We start from the raw sequence: 18126 nt of genomic DNA on the forward strand, positions 1-18126 counted from the left end.
AGTGAGTTGAGAAAGAGGAGTAAGAACGCAGAGCATAAGTGGGAATACTTACAGGAAGGATTAAGTTGATAGCTTTGTCGTGATACGTTTTCTACTGTCATGTTCTGCTTGCTTTGGCAATTGTGTTTAACTCCCTATGTAATTAAATGTCTCTCTGGATCTCTATTAGCTCTAAATGGCATGTCTGTAATTGCACTGTTTCTGTCATCACAAGCAGACCCAGGTCACTATACCAAAGAGACATATCTCAATCAATGAGCTCTTACTCGGTGAGATAGCCAGTGAGTGGATTACCTTTCGTACGAGTATGGACCTTCGTGTTGAAGTCGTTCTCCACCCAGGCTTAGGAATGTGGAATATCTACTACTGGCTCAGGGTCGTAAGGGCTTCCTTTGTCAAACCACATTGACCAGCGCATTATATATTCTTTGGGCCTTTCGGTAAAGTCACGTAGATAGGTTTAAAGAAAATAACAAAAACAAAAAACTACGACGTTTCGATCGCAACACAAGTGGTCGTCTCCTTTTTCCTGAAGACGACCACTTGTGTTGCGATCGAAACGTCGTAGTTTTTTTGTTATTTTCTTTGAACCGATCTACGTGACTTTACCGAAAGACCCAAAGAATATGAATTCCTACATTCACGAAAGCTTTAAGCCAAGATTCAGCGTATTAGAGTATTGCCGAATAACACCCATGCCCGACATGGCGTGGGGAGGCATTCATCCGACAATAGATTGGCAATGGGCTGTAGGGGAAAACATGACTTTACCGAAAGAACCAAAGAGTATGAAAACAAAGTAGTTTGTAGAGGAAACATGGAGTGGATTTAAAGGTGTGGAACATGGGGTGGACAACAAAGCAGGTGGTGTTTTACAGCATCCGGATCCAGGGTCCCCTTTGTCAAGATCGATGACCAGGATTACAACACCGGCACAACCACTTGACATCCTTGATGTCGTCATCGGGGCTGCCACTCAACACCATTGTTAAATCATTCAAAGAGACTACAGTGCATATTTTAAAACATCTTAGTCGTACCTAGAAAAGAGATGTTGGTTTAGGAATTGAAAGATTTAAAGTAAAAACAATACACCGACGTGACACAAGTGGGTTTTTTTTTAAAAACGAGGTGTTATATTAAAAAAAGCTTTGAGGGGGCACTCGGATTTGAACCGGGGACCTCTTGATCTGCAGTCAAATGCTCTACCACTGAGCTATACCCCCACAGGTTGCTGTGTGAGCGTAATCGCTTAAGTACATAACGTGCATGTCAAATAAGGTATAATGTCAATGCCTATGAATGCCAATGCACTCATATGGTTCGGCATGAATGATTACATCTCTACACAGTTCACAAAAAAATATCTACATACACCCAGATATTTCAGTCACGGATTTGCAATTAAATGACTTAATTTGTGCACGCATTACTGTTTATTTGCTAAATTCACACAACATAGTTTTTACACAAGTCCCTGAAAGCAGCATTTTTTTAAACGGATAGTTTTCTACGGTATCTTTATTCAGACTCAAATGACACATCGAATATGTACGATTGAATAAAAAAAAATGTTTCCAGTACCCAAAGTGTATAATTCATTTTTAAATAAAAATTCTAGGGGGCACTCGGATTTGAACCGGGGACCTCTTGATCTGCAGTCAAATGCTCTACCACTGAGCTATACCCCCTCACACAGCCTCTTGTACACAACGTTCATTAAGAACGATTACACGTTTAACTCTCAGTTCTCAGAGCAGTTGGATTGACAGCCATTAAACAGATCTACATGGAAAAAGACGTCGTAGCCACACACCCCAAATACGTAATAAGACTTTTGGCTTCAAAGAAGCGTTTTTTTGCCAAAGAGTTGTAAAAAATCAAAGGCACTTTTACATACCCAGATCATGTTTTGTTGAATATATTTAATTACATTCGGGGCTTAATTTCTCAATATGTTCATGGTTTCTGGGAGACAGGAGTAGGCACATGAGCAATATCCACAACCACACAGCAAGAAGTAATATGGACGTCGATCGTCTAGGCTTACCACCTGATCCACAGACCAAACCTGTGTCAAACCTGCACCTCAGTCAGCCTAGGTCTATGATCAAAACTGTGCAGTAGGCTGTGATAAAGTTAAATACAATACCAACTGTTCTCGATCCAAATCAATTCCTGCCACCCGAACGCAGATGCCAATTCCCGGACCGACGGCAACCCTAGAAATGCTTAATGCGGAAATATTTTCCGGGTCCCCAAGCTGGTCTGAGTTAGCTGAAATGAAGCTCTTACTGGACATCCTTAAAACTTCTGTATATGCGTGAAAAGAGCTTCGCAGCTCAACGGATTCTTGCAGGATAAATATGGATTTTGATTCAGAATGCACCCACGTGCGTGCGAGTGCACCCCTATGTGGCATTCCCGGTGGCGGAGGCCGTGGTTGTGCGTGGCCGTAGGATCTTGAGACCCGGCGGCGGTGGGGCCGGAGGAAACTCCAGCTGTTGGGCCATCCCGGGCAGGCGTGAGAAGTAACCTCGAGCCAGGGCTTGCCGCTGCTCCACTCTCTGCACGAACGCACGCTCGTACGCCTGTTCGGATGCCGCACAGATAGACACAAGTGCCACCATCGCTTTTCTGACTGTAGTGTCAATGTAGTCGTAACAAAACTTATTTTTGTACACTTTATCCCAATTTTGCTATCCAGAGCTTAATTTGGGTGTCAGGGCTGAGTAGCGGTAACACAGCAAGATGGTCCAGGGTTCGATTCCCAACTTTCTGTGTGGAGTTTGTATGTTCTCGCTCTGTTCTGCATGCATTTCCTCTAGATTCACCAGTTATCTTTCATAGTAAAAAAAAGAAATATTCTTGGTATTGGCCAAACATGCCAATGCTGAAAAATGACCTGTAAAGTACTCAATTGGGATTACACATAGCAACAGCATTCCCTACAACAAAAAACCTTGGCAGGATCATCCTGAAAATTACTCACGAGGCTCAGTGAAGCTTTCCTAGGTAAACGAGCGGAATGATAATACTAAAATAATAATTGCTCACTCAATATTTTACAGGTTGCTGGTAAACAAGAGTAGTGACACGTGACTCTCAGCCACAGCCATAGTGAGAGGTATCGTGGATGCGTTATACGAGATTGCTGAGCTGGATGGGCCCATATGAAATTAAGCCTCTGGCCCTGGTGCTATCAGTGTTCTTTTATGAGATGAAGAATTAATTGATAGCTCTGGCAGAGCAGTGCAGAACCTAGGCTCAAAAAAAGTAACAAAAAAATCATCATCATTTTTTAAAATGGTTGAACACAAATTCATTCTCATCCAACTTCATTATCCTATTTGCATGAGCGAGTGATGTGTTCTGGTTGAGCCTCCCAGAAATGCGAAAGCTTTGATGAAAGCCCAGCATATCGATGGGGCTGGGGCACACAGTCTACAGACCTTGTCGATGTCCTCCAGCTGCAGGTGATATTTCGCTTCATCCCGCGTCAGCAGAATGCAGTTCCAGGGAGACCAGGCCTCCCGCTTGTCCCACCGCACCAGCTCCATCTCTGCCAGGCCGGTGAACGCGCTCAGGGCCGACTGTGCCCCCCACACTCTGTCCACGAGGAATTGAAGGTCCTGCTCCTGCACACGGACAATCCGTGGGCGGCCAGCAACGTGACGCAACACACAAGTTGAAACATGCTGGTGAAATAGTAGCGGGCTGTAGGGCTGGGGTAATCAATGTATTTAAATAATCACACGACCGATTATTATTTGTTTGATTGGATAGGGAGATTTTCCCCGTGCCCAGCCATTGATGCTCTCGACTCCCACCTTCTCAAGACATTGGTACTTTCACCCTCTGCCGATACCAAGGAGCTCTCTAGAGCTCCCTCAAGTGAAAGCCGTTCAACCGGTAGTGGCCTGAGCAAGCAATTGATGGATTACACCTTTACTGCCTAATAACAGACTGCCTCTATTCTCTATCGACACAATAAATATGCCCGCTGTCTCTGAACGGCGTCTTGACTTACGGTTCCATTTGGGGTTCTTTAACTGGCGGCCCGTGGGCCAGAAGGTTCATGGAGTGATCCACCAAAATATGACCAGTTGAGAGATATGGCTCCCAGAGTCATAAAGAGATAGATTAGTGAGATGACAACACTTACACTGTGTGGCCTGCCAGCACCACACCCAACAATTCAGATCTCTCGCAGAGCATTGCAAATCCCCCCCCCCCCCCATATTAGAGAACGGCCCACAGAAGCGCAAATCACAGAGCGAGCGGTGATATCCCTTCACTTGAACCCGGCGCTGCCAGTGGTGGACTTGCCTGGATAAGGAACGGCGCTCGTGACCCGTCGCTGTAGCCCTCCTCGGTGTGGCACAGGCGGCGGAGCATGGCGCGGTACTCGGACATCTCCTCCCGGCGCCGCGCCGCGTTATCCACCTGACAGCAGCGCCGGCAGCGGCCCAGGCCCCGGCTGTCCGACGCCAGCCAGAACTCCGATGCGGGAAGGTGGTCGCGGCAGCCCGAGCAGAAGTAGACATTCTTGCGCAGCTCCGTCGGGTCCTGGGGCACCTACAGATGACGATCATCGTCGTCGTCATCCTCATCAATCATCGGCGAGGATCTATCCACTGCTAGATAAAGGCCTCGTTGCAGTCTTGCAATGCAACAATTCGTCTGGCTCCCGTACTCGAGCCGACCTCATAGCTTCATCTCCCGCGGTGGACGTCATCTCAACAGCACATGCCAGAAAAAACTAAAAACCGCATCGGAGAGCTGTCGCGATTTTTCTTGGGTCACCTTGAGCAGCTTGGCCACGGCGGGGTTGAAGGCAGGCGTCTTGATGTACTGCAGGAAGAGCGTGCAGATCCTCTTGCGCAGTCCCTCCAGGTTCGCCTCCTTGATGGAGCGTGTGAGCAGGTCCGTCTCCCGGTCCACCAGCTCCGCTATCTCCCGCGTCAGCTTGCAGTCATTGTCCTGACACGGGGAGGGGAAAGGGCGCGCGTCGACAACGTTTCAACTTTAGGCGACGGTGCACGGCGTGTAGAAGCCTTCGTCCGGCCAGTGATTGATTTACAAATTCAGGTCTATTTAATCGACTTGTATAATCGTCCGTGCTCTGCACGAGAGTACCTTGACCTTGTCCTTTAGGGTGCGCAAGGCATCCAGTCTCTCCTCCTGGCTCAGGCTGGGCATGCTGATGCTGCTGTAGATGTCCTGCAGCTCCTTGGCAAGGAGGCTGGCTGGTGTGTGCATCGCCGTCGTCTTGCCGTCAAACGCTTTCCAGCACTTGGGGCTAGCACTCTGGGGTCACGGGAGCAAGAAAAGGAATTGGAAACGGGAGAATCGGTGTTGTCATATTCCGTGATCAAGTAGAGACGTGAATGAGCCGCCGGAGATTTTAAATTGCATGTTTTTGCAAGTGACACACCGATGGAATTGTGTGCGCAAATAATGATTGCACATTCATATGCGTGGAGTGTTTATATTCATACGAATTCTATAATTTATATAAATAGATTATACATAACTGGTGGGCAGCCCATCCTATGGCCACGCTCGCATAATTCTCGCCCTATCGTCATAAGATATTTACTTGCATAACGCCACTCGTCAGTCATCAACTTTTAACATATTTTGTCACACTGCTACTGGTAATGCAAAACAAAACAACAAAATGGACAACCCCACTCGTGATGCAGATCTTAGCCTGCCCACCCACAGCCAGCAACCGCCCACCTTCTGGAGCAGCTGCCGCACGGCCTTCTCGCGGTTCACTCCGTCCGCGATGAGCTTGTGCCGGCCGATGGACGCGAGCAGTTGTGTCTCCTGCTCCAGCAGCGTGCACAGGGCGGCCTTCCTCTCGTCACCGCTCAGCTCGCCGTCGATCCGCGCCACCTCCTCCTTGCGCCACTCTGTGCGGCGCACCGGGCGGGGACAAGCTCTTCGCATCAGAGGACGGCCCGCGGAAGCCGATATTGGAGAGAGACATATCTGACCGTCCGTTCAGGTATCCTCTAGACCGCGCAGCCGAGGGGTTGCACGTTCAGAGGGGTTATTTTTTTTACAAATTAAGCGCAGAACCAATTTTTATGTAATGGTTTCAGTGACGGGGCTCAAAACATTAACTCGCTATACTTGAAAACCCACTTTAATCAAAGGCAGTTGCCTGCATTTTTGCTGTTTAATGTTTTCCGTCAAAGGTTAACAGTAATTATGCATTACCTCCTGTCTGTGTCTATCGATGTATCTGTCTGTCCATATGTCAGTCACGAGGGGGGGAGGGCAGACAATAACTCTAATAAAGATGAATCAAACCTTACTAATGTCCAAGCTTCAACGTCTCATTACCTATGAGCATTCTGAACCTTCGAGACATTCTGTACCACCAAACTGCGCCCTCACTTTCCACCGCAGCGTAAAGCAGATCAAAGTCCTCTTTGGATCTGGGGTTGACGCGACGCTCGTAGTCTCTGCGTCTCCTCTCCTCCTTCTCCTGGCGCCGCCGCTCCTCCTCCTGCCGCTCCCAATCCAGGCGCAGGGCCTTGGCCTCCCTCAGCCTCTGCACCGCGTCCTTGGCAAGCCACCGGCGTAGGTAGCTCTGCAGTACGATTACCTGCGTCGCAAAAGAGAGGCAGAAGTACACACCGGCACTGTTCAATGACAACGTGGTGGTGGCGGTGGCGGTGGAGGTGGTGTTCTGTACTGCTGCATGCCTACTGTGTGCAGGGCTTCATTTCAGTCAGATCTGTCAGAGTCAGCGACCTGTAAAAACATGTATCTTGCACACCACATCCAGTATACTTCTTGATATGGCTGTGGATAATAGGTATGTGCTACGTACTATTTTCCAGACCACTGGTAGACTGGTGTGAGGGGGAAATTAAGCCCTGTCTACACGTGGAGACTTCATTGCATTTGGTAGAAAAGTAAATGCCAGCGACAGAATGCTGCTATTTGTGCTTGTGCATCACTGCCAATGCAGCATCACCAAGTAAGTTATTAATAAGAGCCCTCGTACGAGCTTGAGCTCGAATCCATACGAACTAGTCAATCCAAGTCACTCAACCACTCGTGGCCAAGAGTATTTTTGGTTGTGTGCGAGTGAAGTGAGTGAGGCACGTAGGCGTGTAACCCTGCGTGTGAGTGAATTGGATTTTTGGCAGGTTCAGGCGCTCGTCCGTGGTGTGGCGTGGTGCAGTGCAGCGCGGTGCGGGGTGGCGTGGTGCGATGTCGCGTGGTGCGATGTGGCGTGGTGCGGGGTGGCGTGGTGCGAAGTGGCGTGGTGCGGTGCGGCGCTGACTCACGGCTCTGCGGCGACGCTCGTGGTACTCCTTGGCCGTGACGTAGGCCCGCGGCGCCAGGAGCCGGTCCGTGGTGCTGGTTATGTAGCAGCCAATCTTGGTCATCTGCGTCGCCGTGGTGTTGTGCGTCTGCTGGTAGTGTTGCTTCTCCGACACAGTCTGCCAGACAATAAAGACAAAGATCCCCCATATAGCATTAACAGATTTTTTTGGGTGAAAGTCCTGTTAACGAGCACCGATGAAGGCCAGAATGGCACACGGGGAGGTGGGTGGATAGCACCACACCCGACTACCTTTGTTTCCCCAGTAGCGATGTTTACAAACCACACCAGGTACTCATTTGAGGCTGAGGCGACCTCGAGGAGGCTCAGGACCAGTTTAGATAATCATCACTGGTATTGGCCGAGAGTGGGGGAACAGAACAGAATTTTGTAAGGCGTCTCTTGCGATGCTCTGGCACACCTGGGTGTTCCGGCAGAATCGCTTTATTCCAGTGTCAGGCCGTCGTTTGGGCAGTGTTTGAGTGCCGGCGTGGTGGAATTCGGTGCCTGTCAACCGGTGCCTGAAGCCACCTAGAAACGGGTTTTGCCGCGTCGCCCTCTCGATCTCCACCACGACGTCCTCCAGCGTTCCTGATCCTGGAGGAAATTTGTGTGGCAGTGACACGTGCGTTCAGTTGCAAAACAATATTAAATTCGTCATATAGGGCATCCATAAAGCTATCACCTATTCCTCTTCCTCATCCTCATCAGCCGTGATCTCCAAGCCAGCAGAAAAGTTTCGTGGGTGTAGGTGGCAGTACAGAAAGTGGGGCAATGGCCCGTCTGCAATTTATAACAAATAAAAACTAAAAATCTCTCCTGTACATCGACCTTCAGCTGGACCTCTGTGTTGAACACAGTTAAATTGAAGATACCTCAGATGTAGGTCTGTGATATCCACTTCTGTAGACCGTTCTCCAACACCACGGGTTGCACTGCTTTATGAGAGAAGGTCGAAAACACGAACGCTCTGAACCTTTGGCTGCAACGCGTTAATGAACGGCGCCAATGCGGTGAGTACGCACCGGTCTGCACGCGCACTGTGATGACATCGGGCATGCTGTACTCGTGCCGCAACTTGATGGGCCTCAGCGGGTACGTGTCAGGCTCCGTGGAGCACATCTCCAGCTGCACGGTGCCGTGAGGCTTCACCCCCAGCATGCGCAGGCTCTGCGTGTTGTCCACGGTGCTTCCTGCGAGCGGGCGCGACAGTAGTATCACCAAGAGCTGTCTGCACACCGTTTGAAGGAAGATGCAACACACTGGGGGATATCGCGTGTGTGTGTGTTAATATATATTGCACATGGACTAGCTGTCAAAAGTCACCCTCAACTGAGGTTTGATGTCCATGACAGAGTATTATTATATTTGTTCGACCTTCGCCTTCTGTCGTGGAGAGTCCGATTCAAATACTCACATTAATGGTAATGGCCAAGCAGCCCAATGGTGGACCCTCGTGATGAAAATCTTGAAAGGAAGACCAACCTTCAAAGGAGATGAGTATAACTTGGCTGGGCACCTTCATCTCTGTCGCGAAATGTTCCTTGAGGCTGCCGGCGGTCTGGCTTAGAGCTGTCGCCATCGTCATAACTTGACCCCCTGGCGTCAGCAAAATTTTTACTGTGGATCGAGAGAGAGCATTATTACCTTGACACCGAGGATAGTGCATTTCACTTTGTACGCAATATAGTTTAATTCTGGTTTTGGGAATTAAAACAATAAATGCACGTGACTGTCATGCGACGAACACTAATATCAGTGACAAAGTGAGTGGGATGGCAGCAGTTGTGTGATATCTAACATAAAGGGTTGCACTGCTCTGCAAAAGATCTGAATTAATACTTCCACCTCATGACCTGACACTGTAAAGCACAAATATTGGAAAAAGGCATGAAATATTGGTGACCAAGCTGCCGCTATTAAACTCACTACACTTGAGAACCCAGTTTAAACAAAGGTAGCTGACAGCCAGCTTCAAATCCAAGCAGTGCTAGCTAGCCCAGTGCTTTGACCTCTTAAGCCACACAGCCACATGATAACAAAACATAATCTGGTAGAGAAACCGTGCCGCACGTGAGACTTGAACCTGTTGCCGTGGCATCTTCCTGCTCGGGGGAAGATGGCACGAGCTCCGCTGATCCCGGCACTCCATCAGACTCCTCCCGGAGTTCTTCCACCTCTGACTGCCCCGCCACGGAGCCATCTTTCTCCTCCGTCGGATATTTCTCATTCAACGACGCACCTTGCTCATGCTCCTCCTCCACAGCCTGCCTCTGATCGTCATCGCCACCTGCAGCGTACTGCACCTGCACCGAGATGTTCATGTGCGCTGAGACTTCAGCTGGAGCGGGATTTTCCACAGCCCCCGCAAACGCAATGTCACTCGCCTGACGGTGAGCATCGTCGTTCTCCACAATGCCGCCTTCGGTTTGCTCCGCAGGATTTATTTTTGTGTCACCTCCTTCCTCAGTGTCTGACCGCTCCTCCTCCGCTGAGTCTGGGTAGAGCTCGGTATCCCGTGTTTCTGCTGGAAGCAAGCCCGGTGTTTCTGCAGGATCCACGTTCTGGGTGTTGTTCGGGTCTTCCGCGTGCTCTGTCTCTGCAGGCGACACGTTGTGTGTGTCTGCAGGATCGACATCGTGGGCTGTGGCAGCTTCCGTGGTTGCTTGTCGAGAACTTGGTGGTGGTTCGTCGTCTTCTAGGTCCCGAGTTGTTGGCTCTGGGTCGGCGTCCACTTCACTGTCAACTTCACTGTCGCGTTGTCGTCTGCCCTGAGCCGATCTGTCTGGGGTGGTCTGTGTTTCTCGATGATCCATCACACTTCTGCACTTCTGTAAACAATGGTTCATAGCTGCTGTTATACATCGACATAATGGTCACCATGAATATTGTACACCCCCCCCCCGCCCCCTTAACGAGTTTTAAATAACTAGTCACTCAACCAGTGTTGCCCCTTCGGTGAACGCAGTCACACCTGTGACGGATTCTATACACACGCGTCTTATGAAGTTATAATATAAGTTATAATATAAATTATAATATAAGTTGTAATATGAGTTATAATGTAAACACCGCGCGCGGCCGCGTTGTCGTGTGAGCGTTGTTTGTTGAATCCACGCACCTTTGGGTCGCAGAATCACCTCTTTAAAAATACACAAATTAAACAACCCCCGCGCGCGACGATTGAGTCGTGAGTTAATTTGATCAATTAACAACAACAAAACCGATAAACTTTAAACCAAAATTAATCCGTAAACGACGTTTCCGATCGCCACCCTCCCTCGGCCCGGCCTAGTGAGCGTCCTCCGGCTCCATGGCAACGCGGGTCACGTGCGGGTCACGTGATCCCAGACGCGGCTTCCCATTGGCGGACGAGGAGGCGGTCACCACGTGGGGCTGTTGTTGATGCTGCGCCGTTGCCGTGGCGACCGCTGTTGTTTACACGCGGATTTTAATTACTAAAATTAATATTCTTGGTAGAAAAAAATAATATTCACGTAGAAGAGAAGTAATAAAATAATACAAATATGTTTTATATATAGCTACATAAATAGCTACATATCTCCCGTGTGGCCTTTTCTAGTGAAATAAATAGTTTTAGTTAATTTTAGTATTTTGATTTAAAGCTTTCGTGACTGCAGGGATTCATATTCTTGGTTCTTTCGGTAAAATCACGTAGTCACGTAGAAGGGAAGTAATAAAATAATACAAAAATGTTTTAAATATGTTTTATATTTGTAATATTTTATTATTTCCCTTCTACGTGACTTTACCGAAAGAACCAAAAATATGAATCCCTGCAGTCACGAAAGCTTTAAATCAAAATACAAAAATTATTTTTTATTTCACCAGGAAAGGCCGCACGGGAGCTTTGGAGCTATTTTTTGTCAGAAGCGACCTGGCTATCACAAATGATAGCTCAACGACGTGGAAATGAATAGCAGCCAAATACTCTACAACTCTACAACTCGTGATGTTCATTCTAAATGTGGAGGACGAAAAAGCGGAGGACCCGGGGGGAAATCCACGCGACCACGGGCCGAGAGAGAGAAAGAGACACGCAAAGTTAAAATGTACAGCAGGCGACAGGGTCGGGATCGAACCCGCGACATCTTGTATACCAGGCGAGGCAGTCAACATCTCATGCCACCGTGCGTTGCCTTCCCCTGATCTGTCTCTCCACGTATAACGTAGAGGGTTGCGTTGCTCATTCTCACGACACGAATGATTGCCCAGCAAACAAGCGAACGTTGGCAAAATCTACCTAAATGTTTCATCCGGAGATACAAATATAGGGTGACAACTTAACCACCTTATTTCTCTATTCTACCATGTGAGTCATCTGAGTTGGTCTTGCCTTCCTTTATAACCATGAGCCCATTAAGATTCACTACGTTGGAGTAACTTTGAATCATGTGAGTCATTGTGATTGACGTACTTTGCATAACCATTAGAGCTACATTGAGATTCACAGTCTCTTAGAACTCGCTTTTTGCCCGTCCAAGGAGGACAGGTGTATATTGCAGTAAATCTGAAATATTCTATAGAAAAATTGTTCAGCTCATGATTAGCAATGAGGGGGGGGGGGTTGCCCCATGTGGAGTGACGTCACCGGCTAATGATTATTGGGGAGGGGTGCGGCATGTGGAGTGACGTCACTCGCTCATTATTCTTGTGCGGTGTGTAAATTTCCACGCGGGCATGAATATGAATGAGGGGGGGGGGGCTCTTTTGCAGTGATGTCACGTACGGATGTAACACTGTGCTGCGTAGATTTATTTTTTACCGTCACTTTCTGTAAAGAAACATCGTATTTGAAGCGCCTTTGCGTAATAAATTATTTAATTCAGCTCGACCTGCCTCTGCGTTAGTGTAGAAATCCACCCACTCATGAATATTAATTAGGGGGGTGGGCCTCATGTGGAGTGACGTCATGCGCGGGACGGACAGACATTTCGTGGTGATTCTAGTAGGTAATTGACATCCTTCATTTCACCACGCGCGAGCCCGTTGAGGTTCATTGTCGCTCAGGATTTGTAATGAATGCCATTCTGAAGTCTGCTCACGTGGAAATATAAATCCAAACCCATGCAATGTAATTTGCAACACAGCAGATGGCGCACTATGACAATACCACAGCTGCAGCCTACATGGTGCCATTTCTGACTTTCTTTTCCGTGTTATGGGTAAAGCAGCGCAGTGGTTGACACATGAAGTGATGTACCATGCGGCCCAGGTTGGATTCCTGGCCAAGGCTAACATCGGTGACAATATCTAAAACCAATCGTAGGACTCTCCCTCAACACCTCTTTTCCAAAATGCACTGACCAACATGGTGAAGTATGGTCAAACAACCCTCCATGATCAACATGGCATGTGGTGACATTGATTTAGTAGTGGATTAACAAAGGAAAGGATGTTATAATTAATTATATCTTCTTAGCATTTTCACCAATGTACATGACCTAAAAGCGACGGCTCTTCTTGCCCATACTCCAACAAATGACACACTGCATTAGTTTGTAACACATCATGACTCGCACAGTGAGGGGTCATCATCATACAGCAAAAGGGGAGGTGGTCTACAAGGGGCTCCTCCATCTGGACTGTCGCAGGACACCCACAAGAGAGAACCTAGCAGCTCATTGGGCCCTTCCTGCTGATATAAATAAAATCTGTCTAAACTATCTATCCATGCACATGTACAAACGTACCCGATTGATAAAACAGCGGTACGCAGGGACACTCGTTCATTGATTGGTGACTTTTATTGTCAATAACCAAACCAGAAGCGCGCTACACGTTTACGTTAATGATATCGCGGGTCACAGTCTTGCTCGGACAGGAGATGCAGACGGAACCAGATGGGGCGAGGTTTAGATGGGCCACTTCCACTGGTTGGGAGGTGGCTCCTCAATGAGTGGTTCCCAAGGCTTCCACTCCTGCATCTTCCTCGCCAGGGAGAGCTCCTTCTCGGCCTGGTGAAGAATGATTCACGCACACACGTTTAGGTAATATATTGACGACTGTACATTTCGAATGAATTAGCAACACAAGTCTCCAATTATTGTGTCATCTACAGTGTTAGGACATCACGACGCAGTGTCGCTCGCCAATGCTGATCGGAGGTGCAGGGGAAGGACAACAAACGAAACACGCAACACTGGAAAAAACTGTAGAGCCTAGTTCAGCCAACTGAGTGTGTAAACGAAAATATCTGGGAACCAAAGCTAAGAACGGCAGGTGGTGATGCCACGGAACGTACCTGTCGGATCACTTCTTCGATCTGTCCACAATTTATCTTTTTCTCCAGCTTCTCAATATCGGGCTCCTGTAAATGTGGACATTGACAAACGTTAGTTGTTCCACAAAGGGTAAAGGTTATTTTTCATTGTGACTTAACTAACCTTAACTTTATGAGCTATTAATTAAATTTACAGCCTCTCATGAATCCACCGCTAATGGAATGCTTCCCTACGCCATGCCGCTCATAAGGGTTGTTTGATCCTATTTCACCACAATGGTCAGTACCAGTGACGTGCGGTGAGGTCGATGGCTGGGGAGGCACTGGCTAAGACACGCCCCCTTCAGTGAGGCAGATGTGACGGCTGCCTCCCCTGGTGCTTTTTCATTGCAGTTTTATGGCGAGACCAGCGAGCCTAAATATCTTTATACACATCCGTGAAACAAGTTACCTGGAGTATGGAAGGCGAGGACATGTAATGAAGGGATCTCCAACCATTACATTGGTAACATACAGAGACATAGTGACAGGCACGCGCTTATTGCCCGCGCTCCATCCAGTTTCTGAGGGGTTGCGCAATCAGAGGGGAGGCTTAGCTCGTCGCTGCCTCACCTCTCGTCTCTTCCTGTATTTGCAGCGGAGTTCCGCAAATTTGGCGATTTTGACTATAAAAATGATTGGAATCGTATCGTACATAAATTATATTTATAACACAGATCAGTAGAAAAATCTTAATATTTTTTTTACTTTTCGTAACAGCTATTTTCATTGGAGCATGGCAGGTGAGGCTCTGCCTCCACTGCCTCCCCTGACCGCACGTGACTGGTCAGTACGTGTTGGTTAAGTTTGGGGTTGCGCCCAGAACTGCTTGAGATGTCAGAAGCCGCCGATGTTAGCAGTGGCCATGAATCTATTTCTGGTCACTAGATTCATAGCACAGTGCACCAAGCAGACCTGGAGTCAACGAACATTACAATCATAAGCAGCAATGATCGCCGATTTACAAATTTGAGCTGAAATTAAGCAAAACTTTTTTAAGACAGGATCGATTCTTGATGTGGCCGTGGGGCTCTTAATGTGAAGATGCCAAGCCGGCACAATTACAGCGGATCCAAGGTCCCAATTACAACTGTAATCGATCCAAACATCTTGGTGTTAAACACTACGACCCACATTTCACTTCACATCAGATGCCACATAGCGGAGATGAGTGTCGCAACTGGGAGCTACCGTCTGGACGTGATGCTGGCGCTCATTGATGATCTGTTCCGTGTATTTCCTGTACGCGGCATCCTTTGGGACCGTCTGCAACACGCCGATGATCTTGATGTAAAGAGCGTTCAGGTGCTGTGGGGACACGGCGAATGCAACGCATTTAACCACTTCCCCCCACAACTTTCCTACCATGATCATAATTTAAGATCGTGACTTGATTTCAAGCGTCGATTCTTTGAGTGGGCCCAAGTGGTTCCGAAGATCAAGGCTACAAGCCGGCACTACTAAAATCCTGGAATCAAATTAAGGCTTCAGCCACTTGTGATGAAACTGGGTTCTCCAGCTTAGCAGGTTTGATGGTCTCAGCCTGGCCACCAATGACAGCAGAATATTACATTACATTTGAGAGCAAAGAATCACAAAACAAAAATGTATTTTGCTGCAATGCACTCTGCGACCCATTACTTAGCCCTGTAGCAGCCTATAACAACCCACTGTGCATGGTGGTCGACCCATCCAGGCACTATCCAGGATTAACCCTGCTCAGTGTATGATCTGACAAGATCATGCGCATTGCGGGTAAATTGATCATAGGTCCTAAAACACAGAAGTGAGGGGTTGTGGTATCCACTGTGGTAACTTAAGACACTAACCTCATGAGGGTTCTTGGAGACAGCAAGTCCCACTAGCCCAGTCGTCTGGTAAAAACAAACATCCATAAATAACACAGTCAAGAGGGTACTGTATTGCTCAAAATATGTGCATGTTAGGCATAACAATAACTTGACATTTCAAAATAACAAGTCCTGTGCTCCCCCCTTCACCAACCTGTACTGACCAGTCAAAACAACTCCTGCGACCGACACAGCATGGGGAAGCATTCATCCAGCAGTGGATTAACAAACCCTGAAAAAAGTGGATGAGGTGACTAAGTGGGCTGATAACGGAGTTGGAGACACGAAGCCAGCACCACTGAGGTGCTGGGTTGGAATACGGGTTTCAGCCTGGGTTGTAATCCACGATCTCAGCAACGACACCAGCTCAGGGCTCTGACCTTTGAAGAACCCGGCCACCTCGCTAGGTAAACATTTTGTTTAAAAAAATCCAGAACTACCATTGCAAGCGCAGAGGCACGCTCCTTTCCCAACAATGTTTTAGCCCTAGGCGACTTGTGCAGTCACTTACAAGTTGGAAATTTAGAAACAAATGTCGCCCTTAACCCAAGTCAATTTATCAACATTAAATGCAATGACATGCGGGAACCTATGGCTGTGTTTCCATGGCAAGTGTTTATTGATAATTTTACTTTGGATAAACATACGAAGTTGAACATGTGGATTGGAATGGCTTTGACAAGTGCAAAGTATGCTGTTGTGCGACCCTGTTCTACACCTTGGGATGAGAAACTTTCACAATCTAGTGCAAATTGTCTTTGTACATAAAAACTAGCCTTTTTGTGAATACACTTCTGGACAACTGCTTCCCCACGTTGTGCACGTGTTGTGGAGTTATCTCACCACAATTCACGCTGGTTAGTGCAGGTGTGTGATGTCGAGGAGCATAGATATGAGAGCATATGTACAGTTCGTGTGCAACGTCTTTGCAGAATTGCCCTCTGCTGCTGGTAACATAGCCAATTGAAGGGGTTTTAAACAGTTAACCGGTGACACTTTATGTAACAAATTCACTCATGCTAGGTTCCAAAAACACACTATTCATGTAAAGCACTTTGTCAGTCCACTGCCGGATGAAGGTGTCCCAATGCCATGTCGCTCTTGGTGGATTTGACCATACTTCACCACGATGGTCACTATGCGTTGGCGACGGGGTTGGAGTAGGGTGGCCCAGGCCTGATTCCGATCTCTCTCACTCGCCATCGATGCTAACCGTGGCCGGGAATGTAATCATGTAGGCAGTGGGGCAGGTAAAACCTTCCCGCCACCGCTCCACCCATCGGCTACATCCGAGATCATCAGCCATGATGATCTATCCACTGCTGGATGAAGGCCTCCCCAAGTCGTTGTGATCCCTTCGTCTCGCGATGCGACAATTCATGTTCCCTCCTGCAGAAAAACCAGCCCGACCCATTGCGCCACCGCTCCCACTCCACCACCTCACAGTACACCTCAAGACTAAGTGATGTACTGTACTTAACCTTAGCGATTTAAGTGAAACGTGTATTTAGAATATTTACTGATATAAATTTCCACATCAGCCACCTTGCCGCCTCTGAAAAATAATGTAATATCTCAGTGGGCTTTGTCTGGTAAGATAAAAAAAAACCGTAGTTTAGTTTTATTTGCCTATTCTTAAAACGTTATTTGTTTATCTTTCCTATACTTTTCACTCTTCTCGTGTTTTCTATCGTTTATTGTTGTAACGTTCTGACCCGCCCTTACTGTGAAAAAGAGCTTCTGGAGAAATTACTGGTGAAAACGTCGAACTCAGATTGTAAATGTTGTGGCTTGGCTCTCCAACACGCCGGTGTGCTGTACTAGTGACAAATTGTCGTGTTCTGTTAACGTGACAACTCTTACTAGTTGGCTGTGCCGGATGGTGGCGAGTTTTAACGACACATTTATATATTTACGCGATCTAACCCAAAAAAGAGCTTTATCGCTCATCGGATTCCTCAATCATAAATGTTCATATTCTACGTATCTCAAACACACAGACTCAGGTGACTTAAATTAACAGACGCAACTCAAGCGACGTAAACGTGATTGAATTAAGTATAATTCAGGCTAATTTCCCAGCTCCGAGCGACCGATCTCATCCAGGGTCAAGGGCAACCACCAAACGCCGCAAGAGCCGAGCCCACACAAGGCCCAAGGCGGCACGGAGTGACGCGAACCGTCCCCGCCTCGCCCCGCGTCTCGCCGGAGTCTCTCGGCGCCAGGAGATGGCGAGAAGACGGCGAGAGAGGGGGGAATGATTCGAGGTAAACAAGAAGACAGAGAGAGACGAGAGAGCGAGGTGGAGGATGTGATGCACGGAGATGCGGTCACCTTCTTGAGCGCACCGGCCATGTTGCCTAGGGGTAGAGGGGGGGGCGGAGCTTCGTCTGGCAGAGCAGCGCTCTGATTGGTCGAGTCAGCGCAGGCTACGGAGCGCCCCGCGGTTACTACAGAAAAATCGTTCGGCGAAATGCGTTTCGTTATTGTGCGCGGTGTAACTGTGTGGACACGGTACGGGTACAATAATATCTTGATTTGAACAATTATATCACGTTCATTTAGTTTAAGAGTCTAAGTGAAGAAGAGCCTTTCCGCCAGCAGTGGCCTGAGTGTGACATTTCAGGGCTGCACCTTTATCT

At 47.9% G+C, this 18126-nt stretch overlaps 2 protein-coding genes across 3 annotated transcripts; both read right to left on the minus strand.

Moving 5' to 3' along the window:
* Nucleotides 1-1503: 1503 nt before the first annotated feature.
* IQUB (IQ motif and ubiquitin domain containing) lies at nucleotides 1504-10667 on the minus strand. 2 transcript variants are annotated; one of them, XM_061574072.1, is made up of 14 exons: nucleotides 10473-10667; nucleotides 9739-10182; nucleotides 9438-9657; nucleotides 8837-8971; nucleotides 8377-8544; nucleotides 7773-7948; nucleotides 7314-7469; nucleotides 6412-6622; nucleotides 5746-5921; nucleotides 5140-5310; nucleotides 4807-4983; nucleotides 4330-4578; nucleotides 3453-3638; nucleotides 1504-2591 (listed from the first exon to the last, which is right to left on the minus strand). In XM_061574072.1, the coding sequence occupies exons 2-14, from the start codon at nucleotides 10165-10167 to the stop codon at nucleotides 2412-2414; spliced, it is 2634 nt and encodes an 877-aa protein (XP_061430056.1). In that variant the 5' UTR covers nucleotides 10168-10182; nucleotides 10473-10667; the 3' UTR covers nucleotides 1504-2411. The 2 variants fall into 2 exon arrangements, with proteins under 2 accessions (XP_061430056.1, XP_061430055.1); XM_061574071.1 differs by having other exon boundaries at nucleotides 9438-10182.
* A 2433-nt stretch (nucleotides 10668-13100) lies between these two features.
* NDUFA5 (NADH:ubiquinone oxidoreductase subunit A5) lies at nucleotides 13101-17925 on the minus strand. Its single transcript, XM_061574117.1, has 5 exons — nucleotides 17819-17925; nucleotides 15464-15508; nucleotides 14826-14942; nucleotides 13617-13682; nucleotides 13101-13329 (listed from the first exon to the last, which is right to left on the minus strand). The coding sequence occupies exons 1-5, from the start codon at nucleotides 17837-17839 to the stop codon at nucleotides 13228-13230; spliced, it is 351 nt and encodes a 116-aa protein (XP_061430101.1). The 5' UTR covers nucleotides 17840-17925; the 3' UTR covers nucleotides 13101-13227.
* Nucleotides 17926-18126: the final 201 nt, after the last annotated feature.

This window comes from Lethenteron reissneri, chromosome 54, assembly GCF_015708825.2.
Source record: "Lethenteron reissneri isolate LAM-NWPU_2019-01 chromosome 54, ASM1570882v1, whole genome shotgun sequence".
Taxonomy (NCBI): Eukaryota; Metazoa; Chordata; class Hyperoartia; order Petromyzontiformes; family Petromyzontidae; genus Lethenteron; species Lethenteron reissneri.